Here is a 19,243-nt window from a genome sequence, read left to right on the forward strand (position 1 = left end):
CCTTTTCCTAGAAAACTGTTTACGACAAACGTGTCCCGACAGGTTCGATGCGTTATCGGGTTGATCATCGTCCCGATGACGTCATTTGACGTCAAACACCTACAAATGATTCTGAAAAAGATGGCGCAAGCGGATTTGAGATATCTCCAAAATTGCAAAGTTACTCTTTTTGTTTATTGCAAAAATATAATAACTTTTAACAGTGCAACTACAAACGAAAAGAAATAAAGCACTACAAACAACTACAAACGATTCCGAAGAAGATGGCGCAAGCGGATTTGAGATATCTTCAAAGTTGGCAAAGTTACACTTTTTGTTTATTGCAAAACTATAATAACTTTTGAATGGTGCAACTATAAGCAAAAAGAAAAGCACTACAAATGATTCTGAAGAAGATGGCGCAAGCTGATTTGAGATATCTCCAAAATTGGCAAAGTTACTCTTTTTGTTTATTGCAAAAATATAATAACTTTTGAACAGTGCAACTACAAACGAAAAGAAAAGCACTACAAACAACTACAAATGATTCTAAAGAAGATGGCGCAAACGGATTTGAGATATCTCAAAGTGGAGTGCGAGTAATTTTTTTAATTTTTATCATTTTTAATGTATTAAACTACAAACGAAATTTTTGTTACTAGAAACAACTACAAACCAAATGCTAACGTTTTCCGTAAAAAAATTAATTTTTCGAAAGTCGGGTGCAAGGTTCACATAGGTAAGGACCAATTTTTTCAAAGGTGCCGCCATACCCGCCATATTCTTACTGCGAATGCTTCACCTCGCGAGCCGCAGTAATGAAAGTAGGGAGTGACGACAAAATCTATGATGTCACATGAACACGAAAACGCTTTGACAGCTTACTGCCACCTCATAGAAGTTAGCCGGACAATTTCGACTTACGACATTTTTTTTTACGAATCGATTGTTAGTCGTTTGTTATTGATTGTTAGACTAATTAGAACGTTTGTTAGTTAATAGTTTTTACGTAATCACGAAAATAATTTTTAGTGTTAATTTAGCCGCGGTAAATATAGAATTCTTTACAATTTTCGATTCAAACCGTGGTCAATCGATGCGGAATCGTTTGTTAGTTCCGAATATACTAAGTAAAACGTTTGTTAGATCACGGTTTCGCTAAAAAAAGCGAAAAACTGTATATCGTTTAGCTGCCGGAGAGTGGGGGTGAGACGTAGAATATGTGGTGGTTTCGGAACGCATTACGTAATAGTTTATCAACACGGGAAACGTGCTTAACCTATTTTCAATTTATTTGTCAGATTTGTCGTCCAGTTCATATACAGAGAGGCGGAAAAGCCGCCGGTGTCATTCTCATTGATTCGCATTAATTGTAATTTATATTAAAAACTAATCTTTCCCTGAAAACAAATAGTAGGTATACAAATATATCACTGATATATATTTCAGCTTGTACTTCCGGCGCAATCTACTGTGATAAATATTCCGGAATCTTTGGCATAGCATTTTACTACGACGCAGTTTACGAATATTCCGAACCGAGAACATTACGAACAGAGAAACCTCAACGGAGTAAAGTGAATAATACCATAGAGAAAACAGTAAACGAAATAAATATATGCAGAGAAGTCGCGGACGGCTTGCGTATATATTTCAATTTTTTTTATATTACCTCATCTTCTGTTATATAGGTAAGAAAAAGAGCAATATATTTTTCTGTACAACGAACAAGCAATCGTTATTCCAAAGGAAGAATTAATGAGTAAAATTAAGGCTAGTATACATAGTCGGTTCTTACTTCAAGACAATGGCTTAAGGTTGATAATACGGCTCTGTTAAATCTAACAATCGAGTGATTAGTTTATAACATCTCTCTCTCTTAAGATTATACTCCAGCCGGTCTTAAATATAAAAGATCCGACAATGAAATACTACCCTACAACTTTATTAAGTGTTCCATTAAGATCTGCTGTGAGAAATTGATCAATCACAATCGAATGTGAGGAAAATAATTAACTATGATTGATTAATTTCTTAGGACTTAAGGATTACTACACCTATTATATAGATTAAACCTTAAAAAATTTCGACATTTTTCTTAACCACAAGTTAATAAACCTGTTAAAAAAAGAAACAGCGTCAATAATATTCGAACAGATGAACCACTTAACACGCGAATTTAGTTCAAATAATTTATGTACAAAATTCGGACGTGAAATAAATTTGTTCTACCTCGCTTTTTTTACTTCGGTAGAACATTCCTAATTTGACCGAATAAGTAACATTTATTTCGCCACCAATAATTCCTAATTTGTAATCTACAGTCGCAATAATCCATAGTAGATTTGGTAGAATATTTCTGAATATTTCTGAATTTCGATATCTTTGGACCATTGAATACTTTTCTAGAAACATTATGTATCCTGTACATATTTTCTCGATAACGAAAAATGTTTAAACGTTTGTAAAAAAATTATCTTCATTCCAGGACACTCGACGAGCTCCGGGCTTTCCCTATCGATGACGACGGTGAATGTCTGCCAAGGATATGCGCCAGAAGATGAACAAGATCTTTTGAACAGAAAACTGAATCGCCCAGCATGCCGAGTATTTTCCGCAAGAAGTAAACTCCCCTTTGTGTCTCATAGCAAGAAATTCTGTGTGAGAAAATCGAGTATCACGTCGGCAAAAGATTCGCGAGTGCAAGCACAAAAAATTGTTGTTAGACATAAATGTATATGTTGTTTTAACGAATGTTAACTTATTTTTTTATCACGCTAGCTCTGTGAGTGACGTGTAAATTATTTTGTTTAAATATTAACACGGTCTGAGGAGTTTAGAGATGAGAAAATACGAATGTTTTTTCACGTTTTGTAAAATTCGGATGTCCATTGTGTCTGCACTCTCGCAGCGTTTGGAATTTTCTCACTTTCTCATGATCCTCTTTAGGTAAAAGAAAAGAAAAAGAGTAAATTCAAAACGCCACGATTAACAGTAATTAATGTTTAATTTCGAAGTCTGTCACTTTACATAGTAATAAACAAACGTCATAGATCATATATCATATCAAATTGTATATCGCATATCTGCATATACATATACATATATATATATATATATATATATATATATATATATATATATAATACACAAGTGTTTTCCTCGTAGAATATTTACAAAATCAGACTTTCTAGAAATACAGATATCCTGTTGCGTCCTGCTCCTGCTCGGTTCTGTTTTCCGTTATTTTTTTCTTTCTTTTTTATATAATCACAGCTTATCCTGATACGTAAAAAAAACATTGCTATTGTATTTTCCTTTTTCCGTTCGATAATTAATCGGCACAATCAGAGAGTTTCTCTGAGATATTCGTAAACTGCGATATGAGAGTTAAGGTTTCTCTGGGATATTCGTAAACTGCGTCGTAGTGAAATGCTGTGCCAGAGATTCTGGAATATTTATCACAGTAGGTTGCGCCGGAAGTATAAGCTGAAATAAATATCAGTGATATATTTGTATGATATTTGTTTTCAGTGAAAGATTAGTTTTTAACATAAATTACAATCCTTGTATAATTTTAATTTAAATATGAAAAGTAAATAAAATGCAAACAGCAGGAATAGTTTTTAGTTGTTGAAAAATGTATCCGGCACAAACGCTTTATAGCTTATATCTGTAATATATATGTATATTAACTAAAATTTAATTACTAGCTTACCTTGTTCTTATTACTCATTAGGTCATAATCCTGCTCTAGAATCCGTTTTAATGTGCTATCTGTAGCAAGATCATCGCCTGATTTCATACTGGCTCCAGATTGGCTATCACCACCCACTGTGTTCATCGTCACTTGTTTCACCCATGTAATCAGAACTACTCTCTGTATCCTCTTCTATGTTTACGTCCTATAAATTACAAATGTAATTCTTATAAACTTTTCTTACTTTCGCAATCTTCGATCTGCAATATCATACGGATAAATTAAATCATGCAGTAAATTAAACCTTTCATAGCGCGGCAACGTTAAGAAAATTACGCCCTCACAACACGATAGTCAGCGTTACACATATTTTTCAAGTTATTGCTACTATCTCTTTCTGTTATTAAATTATAAAAGTTCTGAAACGTCCAAAATCAAATTTGTAACTTGAAAATGAAACTTACTTCCGTATAATAATCAGCGTGTTGGCCTGAACTGCCATCTTCGGAAATTCCGGTCGTAGATGATGCAGCTCGATTGCCACCGCTTCTCGCTCTACGACGAGGTTCTTGATGCTCTGTTTCGTTTCGATTAAGCGCTTTGACATCTTATGGCTTCTCTTTTTGCGTTTGTCCAAGACAGATTCCAACCCTTACACAATGATAAAATATATTTATATTTCTTTAATGTGTACTTTAATATGATTTGTACAAGATTAAGTAGCTTCGCTAATGCTTTTCTAACTTACTTGGAAGTGCATGAAGTATTCCACTGTTTTTCTACCTCTTAATGACATCAATGACATCAAGCATCTGCAAACAATTTTATAGTTAGTTTAAACTGCGAGTTTCCGTACGATGACAAAATTACTTATATCTACTTGTACATACAATATAAGTTTATTTCTATATTTCATAAATCTGTAATTTGATGTAATTGTTCAAATACAACTTTAGTAGGTTACCTCTCTACTTTTGCAATCTATATCTCTTTCATATTGCAAGGATACTTCTTACTAAGTTCAGAAATTAAATTTGCATTTTACACTTACCTATATTTTTGCACGTGAAATGTAGCCAGGTATTAGGCATAAACAAATCTGATAAATAAATTGAAAATAGGTTAAGCACGTTTCCCGTGTTGATAAACTATTACGTAATGCGTTCCGAAACCACCACATATTCTACGTCTCACCCCTACTCTCCGGCAGCTAAACGATATACAGTTTTTCGCTTTTTTTAGCGAAACCGTGATCTAACAAACGTTTTACTTAGTATATTCGAAACTAACAAACGATTCCGCATCGATTGACCACGGTTTGAATCGAAAATTGTAAAGAATTCTATATTTACCGGCTAAATTAACACTAAAAATTATTTTCGTGATTACGTAAAAACTATTAACTAACAAACGTTCTAATTAGTCTAACAATCAATAACAAACGACTAACAATCGATTCGTAAAAAAAAAATGTCGTAAGTCGAAATTGTCCGGCTAAGGCCCGGTCTACAATGGATGTCGGAAGTCGGAGTCGTAAGAAATTGACCAATCACAATCTATTATTCTCTTTGCGGTCGAAGAATAATGAACTGTGATTGGTCAATTTCTTACGACTCCGACTTCCGACATCCATTGTAGACCGGGCATAAAGCCCCTTGCACAATGCCAGGCAACAGGCAATAGGAACAGGGAATAGAAATCAGAAATCATGTATAAATGCAGAATAAACAGTGACACAGGCAATAGACACAGAGTTTCCGTCACGTTGGAAATTCTGTGCCTATTGCCTATTGCCAACCAATCATAGCATTTGAATTTTTTTAGGTTGTAATTAACGATTTTTTGGTTATTTCCTGTTCCTATTGCCTGTTGCCTGGCATTGTGCAAGGGGCTTAAGAGCCACCGCACAAGACTCTCGTATGGTCACGTAGCGTAACGTAACGTGAATCAACGCACAAGAAACGTATCGGTTAGAGCCTCCGCACAAGCTCTCGTATGGTAACGTAACGTAGATCAACGCACAAGAAACGTATAACGCCATAACGGCCGTAACCAATACGTTTCTTGTGCGTTGGCTCACGTTATGTTACGCTACGTGACCATACGAGAGTCTTGTGCGGTGGCTCTTAATCCAGACAAACTTGCATAGCGCATAAACATAAGCATAAGAGAATTGATTGGTCCATATACATGTGCATAAGAAAATAGACCAATCCGTTTCTTTATGCATATTGTTATGCACCTATGCAAGTTTGTCTGGATAGACCTTTAAAGGTGGAAGCACATAAAATTGCAGGAGCCTTGAGCAGAATGCAGAAGCCATATGCGCATGCGCTATGGTATTTGTAGAGCTCTACAGATACCACAGCGCATGCGCATATGGCTTCTGCATTCTGGTCATGGCTCCTGCAATTTTATGTGCTTCCACCTTAAGCGGGGAGCACACACTTCTGCACAACGCATAATGCGTAAGCATAAGAAAATTGATTGGTCCATACACATGTGCATAAGGAAATAGACCAACCCAGACAGCACACAATATCCTATGGATGTCCATATTATGTCCAGAATGCCCATGGACGTTATATGAATATTTATAGGATATTGGTGCTATCGGGGAATCAATTTTCTTATGCTTACGCATTATGCGTTGTGCAAAACAGTGCAGAAGTGTGTGCTCCCCGCTTTACTGCCGCGTATGTACATACATACATATCAGAGAGAAAGATCTCTGATACATATATTGGGACGGATTTACAGTGCTGCCAGTACTGCGAGTTAGGGACCCTCTACCTACTGCGAGTAAATAGCGAAACGCAGCCATTAAAGCACATTAAGGGCTCAGTCACAATGAGAAAAATAAGGAATAAGATAAAGAAATAAGGAATAAGGCATGTTGCATCTCACTTTAATGTACGTGTACTAAAGTGAGATGCGACATTCCTTTATTCCTTATTCCTTTATCTTATTCCTTATTTTTCTCATTGTGACTGAGCCTTAAAGGATCCCTAGCAACGGAGAATCAAGCTCGCCATCTATATCTTCGCGCTCGACGGTTAAAGCTAAGTGACGGAGAATGTCGGAGAACCTCTCCTATAAAAGTCCATTGTGAACATATTCGACATCACGCGAGAGCGAATCGCCGGGATACGTGCCAGAAAAAACAAGTAATCGGGTCGTCGCGTTAAGAAAAGTGAGTGTCCGTTCGTCCCGCGTGATAGACGCGGGGCTTCCGACAAAAAAGTATCATTCGCGGGTCGAATTGAGTCGCGCGAGACGTACGTTAGACTTGGGCAATTGATTTTTGACGTCGCCCTGAATGCCGTGTCACTCCGTCGTTTCGTCCGTTCGGACACGAGTTGTAACGAACGGGCAGTCGTGAGTAAATGCGCTTGCAAGAAAAACTGAAGTATTCAAATTTCATAGTTTGCATACTAATCGGAGTTCTGTGGTGGCAAGAGGTTGATACTAGCAAGAGAAAAAGAGAGAGTGTGTGTGTGTGTATGTGTGAGAGAGAAAGAGCGTGAGTGAGTGAGTGTGGTGTGTATATGCGTGTGTAAATAAGTGAGTGAGGAAAAGAGAGGAGATGCGCGTGAGAAAGAGAGAATGAGGGCGGGAGGGAGGGAGAGAGAAAGAATGGGACCGAGAGAGATGCCATCGACCTTGCTTTTCTAAAATGGAGCAAAGAGGGCTTTTGTGTGTGTGTGTGTGTGTGTGTGTGTGTGTGTGTGTATGTGTGTGTGTGTGCGTGCGTGTGTATGCGTGTGTGTGTGTGACGCGGGCAAGCGGGCGAGTGAGTGCGCAAACGCGCTTTATACCAATCACAAGCTCTCTTCTTTCGAACGGGTGAGTCTCTCGAAGTAGTCGAAGCATCCCGTCGCGGCAGGGGACTACGTAGCGTTATCCGGGTAACGCTCCCTTCAAGCACAGTGTCCCCTGTCGGGGCCACGTACGATCGTCGTCGTCCGCCGCGGTCCTTCCGCGCAAGGACTTCGATGTATGCAGAGTACTGTGTAGCGCCATCCGATCGCTTTGGGCGCCACGTTCAAGTGACACTATGTCCCGCTAATAAGGGGATAGACATCCATAGAAGAGGTCGAAGTAGGAAGTCGCGTCGCGAGTGATCATGAATCGGCCGGCGATGTGCCCTTCTACTTTCTGTCGCCGTCACGAAGGCGATGCCTGCGAAGATGACACTTATCCTCGTGGCATGAACCGAACCCGATCGGCTACGGATTCATCCGTTCGACTAAACGTCGATACTAAATTGACGTGCTACACCCGCCATCGTCGCGAGTGCCGCTGTTGCTGTCGTCGTCGCCGACGCAGCGCGTTTATTCGGCGTGTTATTCGCGCGACTTGGCGCGCGACGTCGCAATCGCGATCGTTTATGTTGCGACGCTCGATCTTCGCGACTCGTGGCCCCGGGGCTGTCGGCGATTTCGTGTGCTCGCGCGCGCGCGAGCGAGCGAGCGAGATAATCTCGAGTTCCTCGCGCAGGACTCTAACCGCGGTTTGACTCGCGCGCGGAACATCCGCGACACGCATGGATCTCATGGACACGCGGTGAGTGACACCGATGGTAAGGCATCGCATACCGGCGATGCGCGCTTCGCAACGAAGACGTATCACGCACACATATTTGTGGATTGTCGCAAAAAAAAAAGAATCGGATTCACGTGAGAAAACAAAATCCCCAAAAAATGCACCTTAAAGAATGCTAACTTTTAACGTCTCTCGACTTGTATGACGTTTGTATCAGATTTGTGACATGTAGAATTTTTCACCTAGGCCAGTCGATCTTAAGGACGAGTGCTTCTGATACATCCGATGGTCTTTTGGCACGTTTGCGGCAGTTTGGAACATTATCTTTATAGATGCAGCATATGAAGGATTAATATTACTAATCTCGGCATTATTACACTGGTGTGCCTATATTGACAAGATATTTTTTGCTGTACCTTCGTCTTCCATCTTATATCTTTACTTATAAGGTAAATATGTTTTAATCTATAATTTTACAAATATATCTATTAATTTTGTATCTAATATAATAAAGCCCCACAAAAATAAAAAAATTTTCTGTCCGGTGGACCAGACTAGTCAATTCTTATGTATTTTGGGTCGCTACATGGGACTGCATTAGTGAGATTTACGACTGTGTGAGTGGCGTAATCAGACCAGTCGCAGATATTAGGTTGAAAACCCTAAAAAGGCGAAATTTCTGGGTTAGATACGTATCTATAACGCCGGAATAAATCCGTTGCCCACCGTCACCACGTGGAGGTACCCTGGTTGCAGAGATCAAGTCATGGATATACTTTGACTCTATTGTGGTCTTGGACGTCAAATATATAAGATTTGTACTTTCTTAGAGTCATGTGGGAAAAACTGCATTTTCAGTGTGATTATATGTTATGATCTGACGTCAGATTCGTATTCAGCGACCCCAAAAACCCTCGAGTAACAAATTTTAGGTAAATCTGGTCAATTTTCAAAAACTCATCGGGTATACTGGATCTGCCATTTTGAATTTTGGAAAACTGACATCAGATTCGTACTCAGCGACCACAAAAACCCCCGTCCGCCGGACAGAAAATTTTTTTATTTTTGTGGGGCTGTGTAATGTTTCCAAAATTGTTTATTTTACATTAAAACACATTTGATCAATGTTCTATGTCCTTTCGTAAAAGACAAACACTTGATCATTTGAATATAACTTAATAATATATGTATTTTATTCTAATTAGATAATGCATCATAAAAATTAAATTTTTCTAAAAATTTAATCCTTAGAGATGTCATCCCGAGATTATGACAGAAGAAGAGGCGGTAGCAGCAGTAATTCGAGCAGGCTGCGAATGGATACGAGCGTATCACAATCCAGACCACATGGCGAGAGTTCGAGCAAGCGAAAAGAGATAGACAATGTAATGCGAAAAGCACGCGAGTCACAATCGAGCTACTGGAACAAGAAGTTGTTGGAAGCAGAGGAGCGAGATCCGAATAGATGGCGTCACAGCGGATACAAAGAGTTATATGTTGGCAGTAGTACCGAACCTAGCAGGGGACATCCTAAGAGTCCGAGAAGCCCGAGGTCGCGCAGTCCTCACAGTCCACGACCGCGCAGTCCTCGAACGAGGAGTCCACGATCACCGCGCGAACGTTCTTCCCGCGAGCACAATAAAAATAGACCGACTGCTCGCAGTTCCAGCACGGGTAGCACATGTTCTGACAGATCATGTTCCGTCTGTTCACCAAAAGAACGACGACGCGTCGCGCCACCATCTCGCTCGCATTCGAGATCGATCAGTCCGATACGAACTAGGGCACATCCCAAAGAAGTTATTGCATCTAGTTCGCGAGCCTTACAGCCGCGTACTAGACCGCGGTCACCGCCTCTACCACGACCGCGTACACCACCGCCAGCGCCGCAACCGCCATTGCGTCATCAGAAGGATTACAAGAACCTCAAGGAGAAAGAAGCCAAGGTTCGCCGTAAAGAAAAACATCATAGCAGATTACCAGAGGATCCACGAGTACCAGATCCTATCTCATTGGTAAAATAACTATTTCTTATCGTTCTTTAATCCTTATCATTTTTTTTTTATGTCTATTCTATGAGACTTGTAACATTAACTAATCCTATAGAGAAAGATTTTCTCGCAAATGTTTTGTATTTAACAAATATAAAGTTATATATTGATAGTTTCTTAAATGCTACACAGGGTGAGCCATTTTAATCAATCCACTGGAATATCTCATAGCCTTTACGTTTGAGACAAAAGTTGCATGGTTTGAAGGGGACCACATGATGAACATATGGACTTAACCCTGAGTGATCTTTTCAAGGTTGCCTCAAAATTTTTAAACCCCTAATAAAAGAAATCGAATAATATTAATTTTTACATTTGCAATTTTGCTAAATTGAATACGTCTACAAAATGTAATCAAAATTTTTAAAATAATTTTTTTTTTTACAATCTATTTCTTTCATTACTCTATGGTTGGATGCGGGGAGCACACTATTAGCGCTATTTGCTTATTCCATCCTTGTTTTACACCTGATGAGCGATAAAGAGAATGATGCAATAGCGCTAATAGCGCGCTCCCCGAACACAGCCTAGATATAAAAGTATCAAGGTAAGGTCGATACTTCGACAATCGTAAAATGAATACTTCATGAGATAGGTCATATTTTATATTAAAAATATCGTGACAAACTTTGAAACATCTCAGGAAATTCTTAACGAAAGAGAGCTTATTATAGTGTTTTGAAAAAATCTTGAAGTCAGCTACAAGAATATGATATGGAAAATAGGGGGTTTCAAAATTTAAAAAGGGGGTTTTAAAATTTTGAGACGATCTTGCAGAGGTCACTCTATTTTCATCATGTGGCCCTCTTCAAACCATGCCAACTTTTGTCTAAAACGTTTTTGTCTCAAACTTAAAGGTTATGAGATATTCCAATGTATTGATTGAAATAGTCCACTTTGTATATACAGGGTGTCCCTGAACTAAGCACCAAAATTGGTACGGCTTCAGTACATGGAAACAAGTCGAAAATGTCTAATAAACATAAGTCCGAATCCGGATGGTTTCGGAGTTATAAGGTATTGAAGTTGCTTTCGTAAAAAAACAAATGTTTAATGTTCTTTATTCTTTTTAAAGCTTTACAAAAAATACTCAAAAATTCATTCACAATTCAGAGCAGCTGTGGCAACTGACACTTAATGTTGTCAATGTCATTCGCGAAACTCCAAACATATTTTTCAAAAAGTTTGAAATAGTTTATTAATTAGTCCTAGAAAGTGTGTTGAAGTCGACAGAGGAATTATTGAGCTCTTTTTGTAAAGCTTTAAACATAATAAAGAACATTAAACAACATTTACTTTGTTTTTTTTACGAAAGCAACTTCAATATCTTATAACTCCGAAATTGTTCAGATTTGGACATATGTTCATTGTACATTTTTGACTTATTTTCATGTGTTTAAACCGCTGTACCAGTTTTGCCACTGAGTTCAGAGACACCCTGCATATGCAGGGTCCAGATCAGGTCAATAAAACTTCAGGGTCTTACAGGAAATTGAGTTTGGAACAAAAAAGTTTCCATAAAACATTAGGTCCGGAAATGCTTCGTTAAAAAATTGACTTAAAAAAAGGGATAATACAAAGGTTACATCAATGAGATAATTTAGAACAATTTTATTAAAAGTAAAAGGAAAATAATTTTTAACTAAATTATTAAATATGTTCAAAATGATGTCCCTATTCATTAATGGAGTTTTGGCATCTACGTAATTTCAAGTTTCTGCTTTTTTTTGTTTTCAGCATATTTTCTTTTAAACACCTTATCAGAAGTAAATGAAATTGGTGTAATTTAGGTTAGTATTGAATTATCTATCAGTTCATTAGCTATAACTATTTAACACAAAGCGTTTCCAGACCTATGTTTATAGAAACTTTTTTATCCAAATTCAATTTTCTATAAGACCCTGAAATTTTATTGGCCTGACCTGGAACACTCCGTATACAGGGTGTAACATAAATATGGGCCGCTACTTCAGCGGTGTATTTTATTAATTAAAATGAGCCCAAAAAGTTCATAAACGTAATATAAACATATGTCCCAAGATGCATCGTTTTCATATTACAGTCATGTTTGAGTTGAAACTTCAGACAATTACAAAGCGTATTATTTTATTTCTAATAGCGAATTTGGTTGGACGCACCAGTGCGTACTCAGTGCACATTAAAGCCGTTGTACACTGATTTAATCTATAATATTTAAAGTAAAATGCAAATATTTCGACTGATAAAATTGCCTAATACATATTTTACCAAATAGTACAATAAAGAATATTGAGGATTTCGTGACTTAACCCGTTTATATTAAACATACACTTTACGTTAATTTGTGTACAACGGCTTTAATGTGCACTGAGTGCGCACTGGTGCGTCCAACCAAATTCACTATAACACAATACAGTAGAAAAGGAAATTGACATAAAACAAATCTTAAAGCAAATGCTTAAAGACGCGATTTCCAGCCAAAATACTCTGCTTCGCCCGTTTTCTCATTTTTTCACAAACACGCTTTTCGGCGTGTTGCGTATTTCATTGAAACCGTTTTCAGTGCGATGACGAAGATAATGTTGTCAACAGGCAAGGAGTAGACAATTTATTTTAGATGTCCCCAAAAATATGACACTAGGGGGAACCACTGGTGAACCATCCTTCGTGTTCCTTTAAATATGATTATAATGTGAAAATAATGAATTTTTGGATATACGTTTATATGAATTTTTTGCTTATTTTGACGAGTAGAATACACTCCTAAAGCAGCGACCCTCATTTATGTTACACCCGTATACAAGATAACGCATTTTAAAAATTCCCACCTTAAATATCTCTTAAACAACACATTTAAAAAAAATGTTTCAGATAAAAGTTGGAGGGTTCAAAGGGAGCTAATATAGTTGATCTTATTAGAGTTTGGTTTGGGGCCCGTATTGAGCTCAAGTCAAATTTTTTAACTGAAAACCTCCATTTTTTATTGTACTAGACACTACAGACGCGCGCTTCGCGCGCGCTATTTAGCTTTAACATTATGCTATTACTATTACATTATTAACTCCTTGATACACACAACTGTCAAAATATACAATGACAGCTGCAAATGAAGTAAGCGCAGCAAGAGAACTAATCGGCATCGCGGAAAAGCGACAACAATAAACTTCACATCTCCTTTTTAGAAGAGGACTAGACACTACAGACGCGCGCTTCGCGCGCGCTATTTAGTTTTAACATTATGCTATTACTATTACATTATTAACTCCTTGATACACACAACTGTCAAAATATACAATGACAGCTGCAAATGAAGTAAGCGCAGCAAGAGAACCAATCGACATCGCGGAAAAGCGACAACAATAAACTTCACATCTCCTTTTTAGAAGAGGATTATTTTACTAATTTCTACTAATCATTTTTACTATCATTTCTAATTAACTTGAACTACTTTTGTCTGAAACACTTTTTTATTTGCCTAATATTTTGTTTAGGTATTTAAGGAAAACTTGGTAATTTTTCCAATATTTAGCTTATGATACCTCGATAATTGTTTGTTGGAGGGAAAAGTGATACAGGATTTTTTCAAATATTTGTGTAGACATCTTGGAGCTTTCATGTATGCACAAATATTGAAAAAAGTTACGATACTATTGTAACATCATATTCTTGAGACCAAATCAAGTCAAAAAGTCCTGTACCACTTTTCCCTAGGACAAACAGTCGTCGAGAAATCGTAAATTAAATATTGATAAAGTTACCCAGTTTCCTTAAATATTTCAAAAAATATTAGACAAATAAAAAGTGTTTTAGACAAAAGTTGGTCAAATTAATTAATAGATTAAGATGGTACAATAAAAAAATAGAGGTTTTTATTTTTAAAATTAAGTGACTTTTACATAAGCTTGACATCTACACCCAATGTAAAACGAATATTACTCACACTTATGTGTCCCTTGCAACCTTTCAACTTTTATAAGACATTTCTTAGTGTAATGTCTACTTTCAGAGATAACAGCTTAAGGTAGCACTTTAAGGTAGCTGTCTCGTCAGGGCATGTATTAGATAAAGTTTTCGATTTCGGTTTTTATATCAAATTATATGATCAGCTTTGCAGTCGATTTTTTCTGTGGCTCCTTACCGACTATTTACTCTAGAAAATCGATCTCGAAAATCACAAATTTTGCATTACTTCATACAGAAAAGAAGGCTCTATCACGGTTTCAATCACATATTTTCGTATTTTTCGATTAGATGAAGTGAGAAAAAAACATTGCTTTTTGTACATTAGATTTCGAAGAATCCGATGCAACCATAAAATATATAGGTTACCGGAGATTTCGCTGCTAATTTTTTAGTTTATTTTAGTGAAAATGCGGTAATCGAGCAGACATTTTTTGGTCGAGGTGAGGTTGGGAAGACTTGGCAACGCCGCTGGCTAATCACTGTAGTTGTAGGTTATGGGGCTCGTCTTCCTTAGCCGAATTGGATAGTGATTGACACCTCTGTCATGCGTTTTGAAACCCTTTCTCAGTAATTGTCAAAATTCAATCGAAAAGGAGATGTAACCTCACTTGTAACCTTTCTCGACGACTCGCATGATCAGCTGATCAAAACGGAGTCAAATGAGAAAAATCACATAATTTGGAAAAAGTAACATACTTTGTCACATATTAAATTTTACACCATAATTCATGAAATTATTTTTCCCTTGGCAAAAATTGCCTGAAATATATTTCTGAACGTGAAAACCTACAAACAGTCACATGACTAGCACGTAGCGAGACAGCTACCTTAAATGCCGCACCCTGCATATTACATTATGTATAACAGTATTTTTTTCGAAATTAGAATTTATGCATATCAGGAATACTTCTATTAAAATTGTGCAGATACGTAAACCGGTAAAAGTAGAAAAGACACATACAAGTCATGGAGCATCACAAATAATGCGACCTCCACCAGAATCTTCACCTAGTGACGATAGCGACAGTTCCTCAACTACATCTCATGTCGGGCCACCAAAAATGACATTATCTGAACGGTACTGACAAAATTATTCAGTATTGCAAAACGCAAATAAGTTTGGAATATTTAAGTTTATTTTGATTCTATTAATCATAACGTTTTTCTACTAGTATAACGATGATTCTGCATTTCCATAGATTTGGTAAGATGGCGCAATGGAGTGTGGATCGTAGGGACATGGAAAATATGCGCATCACAAAAGATGGCGAGAACGCGATGAAAGTCGTTATAGAAGGTGAGGAGAGAATTGCACGCCTAGGCTACGATTCGCCTCCTCCCGGACATTATCCTGAGTCACTTCTGGCGCAAGGACCAAGAGGTTTCGAGTGTTGGGACGATGTGCGCGTCCGATATGATTATTACAAGGCAAGGGGATATCTACGTGACCTCACTCTCGATGATTATATCAAATGGGAAGAATGGTGGTACAAGTATCAGGAATGGCTCGAAGCCGAACGTTTCTATGAGCAGTGGGCTTCGTCAAATCGTCCATCTGGTGGCAGTCGCAAGAGACGAGGACGACGCAATAACGCTACTCATTAAAATATACAACACAAATCTCTGTTATGATTTATGCTCGATTTATTGACAGAATAAGCAGTGATATCCGTATGCTTAGAGCATATATAAGAAATATGTATGTATGTATAAGCTATGTATCGTAATAAAAAAGGATGTTTGTGCAAAACAAGAAATCGCACGGTTTGAAAAATATAGTCGAGGATTTCAGAGATTGTTTTATGCTTTACTGTCTTCAATATCTGAATATTTTAAAATTCACCTCAGCACCATGCAACGCAGCCGATTTATTTTCTATGTTACCGGCCTATATCTGTCCGTATAAACAAGGATAGACAAGGTTATTATACGCACGAATCGTAATATACACTAATATTAGACTCCTAATCTCGATATAGAGGATTCGACAATGTTCTTTCGTGTATTTCAACCCCAGAAAACTTGTTTTCAACGTTTGTACAAACTGCAACTGTTATACGAAGTACATGTTGTGATGAGTTGACCTACAACTTGAGACGCTATATTATTATTAAGATAAAAGTATAGGTAAGGAAATCTGTAAATAACCAATCACAGTCGATTATTCTTCTCGCGCTTGAAGAATAATCGATTGTGATTGATCTATTTTCTTACGGCCTTATGATTAAAATTAAAACTTTGTTACGTGCAATGGCCTTAAATCTGTAATTATTTCTGGTTTTGCATATAAAAAAGAGTTCACTGGGATCATTGATATATGTACATATATGTACTGCAATCGTGGAGAAGCATTTTCAATTCTGTCAAATTAATGCGACGAAAGACTGAAAATACGAAAATGGTAATTTTGTCGGTAATACAGACGGCTATTTTTGTAGGCTTTTATTCTTAGTTCCAATTGTACGATATTGTTTTTACATGTTGTCCCTAGGTCATGCCGGTTTAATTTTGTGGATATTTATTGTAAAATTGTTGTACAAAGACCAATCCGTTTCTTTATGCATATGGTTATGCACGTTTGTCTGCAAGTTTGTCTGGATAGACCTTAAGAAAACTGATTGGTCTATTTCCTTATGCACATGTGTATGGACCAATCAATTTTCTTATGCTTACGCATTATGCGTTATGCAGAAGTGTGTGCTCCCCGCTGTAGGGGCTTCCGTAGTTTTCTTATGCTTACGTATTATGCGTTGTGCAGAAGTGTGTGCTCCCCGCTTAAAGGCCATCGCACACAAAATTGCATAGGCTGCATAAGCATAGCATAAGACCGCTGGACCAATGAGCATCTTATGTAAATCAATATGACGACTTTATGCTGGATGCTCATTGGTTTAGCGGTCTTATGCTACGCTTATGCTAAGCTATGCATTTTGTGTGCGATGGCTTTAAAGGTCAATCCAGACAAACTTGCATAAGTGCATAAGCATATGCATAAAGAAATGGATTGGTCTATTTCCTTATGCTTATGTTTATGCGCTATGCAAGATAGACCTTAAAGCGGGGAGCACACACTTCTGCACAACGCATAATGCGTAAGCATAAGAAAATTGATTGGTCCATACACATGTGCATAAGGAAATAGATCAATCAAGCGTCGTCTACAATAGCAGCAGGAGTATGTAGTAAGACGTAAGCAGTAAGCTACTGACCAACCACAGTCGATTATTTTTAAGAGCCACCGCACAAGACTCTCGTATGGTCACGTAGCGTAACATAACGTGAGCCAACGCACAAGAAACGTATTGGTTACGGCCGTTACGGCGTTATACGTTTCTTGTGCGTTGATCTACGTTACGTTACCATATGAGAGCTTGTGCGGAGGCTCTAACCGATACGTTTCTTGTGCGTTGATTCACGTTACGTTACGCTACGTGACCATACGAGAGTCTTGTGCGGTGGCTCTGAATAGTAAAAATCCCATTAGTCAATAACTTACTGTTTATGTCTTACTGTAGACTCCTGCTGCCATTGTAGACGACGCATTATGCTGGGTCTACAATGCAAGTCGCAAAGTCGCGAGTCGCAAGAATTGACCAATCACAGTTGAATTTGAGAAGAATAATCGACTGTGATTGCTCAATTCTTGCGACTCACGACTTTGCGACTCGCATTGTAGACCCAGCATTAGTTTTCTTATGCTTACGTATTAAGGCTAATTTATAGAGGACGTAACCGTTGATTTAAGATGTAATCTTTAAGAAATTGACCAATCACAGTCGATTATTCTTCTCACATTCGACTGTGATTGGTCAATTTCTTAAAGATTACGGCTTAAATCAACGGTTACGGCCTCTATAAATCAGCCTTTATGCGTTATGCAAAAGTGTGTGTTCCCCGCTTAAAGGTGGAAGCACATAAAATTGCAGGAGCCATAAGCAGAATGCAGAAGCCATATGCGCATGCGCTGTGGTATCTGTAGAGCTCTACAAATACCATAGCGCATGCGCATATGGCTTCTGCATTCTGCTCAAGGCTCCTGCAATTTTATGTGCTTGGGATCCTGCAGTGACTGGCGAACTTCCTCGATGTCGATAATGTCAACCTTTCTAATTTTGTTTTCCCTATATCTGTCTTTGTCTAACGAAATGACATCTGTCCTTTTTTCGATTGCTCGCCATCTTACGCAAGATCCGGCAACTACTGTTGCTGCTCTTCTTGTCATCCTGCATCCGTATTTGCATTACTAAAATAATTATTAGATGGATCTTTTTTTGTACGCATTGAATCTTACTTCTACTTACACGATATTATTCCTACATGTTTTCCCAAGGGTGGATGATAAACATTATGTACGTATAAACTGTAGAATTTTTGTTTTAAGCAAATATTGTCGTCAGGTGACAGCTGTGTATGTGCCCCAATAAGTAATATTTTTAATTTTTTGGTGCTTTTGATATAAAATCGCGTTTTCCACCCTAGATTTTTGTGCGGACTTTAATTCTAGACCAAAAACTTGCAATTCTATAAAGCCAATTAAAAGATCCATCGGTTAACGATAATGTCGGTAAATCATACGGCTGCAGGATCCCCTTAATGTTAAGACTCCATAGACGCGGAAACGCCATGCGGCAGAGTGCGTTGACCAATCACAAATTTTGATTTTGCCGCAGGCGACTTGCGGCAGCCTTCTGATTGGTCAACGCACTCTACCGCACGGCGTTTCCGCGTCTATGGAGTCTTAGCATTAGGGGATACTAAAGTGACTCAATTACCGACAATTACAGTCAAAGGTCTAATTTTGAAACGGCTTTATAGATCGCAAAATCCTTTTACAGGAGTAAAGTATAGGTACTAATGAAGGGTGGGAATGTAAAATAATTAGTAATAATTAAAAAAAATTAAAAATGCTGTTACCTTATTTTCTAATATAAACAGTTGTATAAGTAATATGTACGAAATAAAATGTTCCCACCCTTCAAAAGACGTGCACAAACAATAACGTACCTTTGAAATTGAGATTGAAAGC

At 37.8% G+C, this 19,243-nt stretch overlaps 1 protein-coding gene and 2 long non-coding RNA genes across 8 annotated transcripts; 2 read left to right on the top strand and 1 right to left on the bottom strand.

The window, feature by feature from the left end:
- The first annotated feature begins 908 nt into the window (after positions 1–908).
- Positions 909–3,696, top strand: LOC139818831 (uncharacterized). Of its 4 annotated transcripts, none has more exons than XR_011733521.1 (4): positions 909–927; positions 1,281–1,351; positions 1,429–1,670; positions 2,468–3,696. It is a non-coding gene; the product is annotated as an uncharacterized lncRNA (long non-coding RNA). The 4 variants fall into 4 exon arrangements; XR_011733520.1 differs by lacking the exon at positions 909–927 and adding an exon at positions 1,009–1,027; XR_011733519.1 differs by lacking the exon at positions 909–927 and adding an exon at positions 1,054–1,185.
- On the bottom strand, positions 2,950–5,170 carry LOC139818832 (uncharacterized). Its single transcript, XR_011733522.1, has 5 exons — positions 4,731–5,170; positions 4,428–4,491; positions 4,144–4,330; positions 3,698–3,884; positions 2,950–3,468 (listed from the first exon to the last, which is right to left on the bottom strand). It is a non-coding gene; the product is annotated as an uncharacterized lncRNA (long non-coding RNA).
- A 1,546-nt stretch (positions 5,171–6,716) lies between these two features.
- On the top strand, positions 6,717–16,012 carry LOC139818651 (uncharacterized). Of its 3 annotated transcripts, none has more exons than XM_071787463.1 (5): positions 6,717–6,872; positions 8,471–8,673; positions 9,476–10,239; positions 15,144–15,295; positions 15,417–16,012. In XM_071787463.1, exons 3-5 carry the CDS (start codon positions 9,478–9,480, stop codon positions 15,820–15,822), a joined length of 1,320 nt encoding a protein of 439 aa, XP_071643564.1. In that variant the 5' UTR covers positions 6,717–6,872; positions 8,471–8,673; positions 9,476–9,477; the 3' UTR covers positions 15,823–16,012. The 3 variants fall into 3 exon arrangements, with proteins under 3 accessions (XP_071643564.1, XP_071643563.1, XP_071643562.1); XM_071787462.1 differs by having other exon boundaries at positions 6,737–7,057; XM_071787461.1 differs by lacking the exon at positions 6,717–6,872 and adding an exon at positions 7,308–8,245.
- Positions 16,013–19,243: the final 3,231 nt, after the last annotated feature.

The sequence above is a fragment of the Temnothorax longispinosus genome, chromosome 9, assembly GCF_030848805.1.
Source record: "Temnothorax longispinosus isolate EJ_2023e chromosome 9, Tlon_JGU_v1, whole genome shotgun sequence".
NCBI classification, from domain to species: domain Eukaryota; kingdom Metazoa; phylum Arthropoda; class Insecta; order Hymenoptera; family Formicidae; genus Temnothorax; species Temnothorax longispinosus.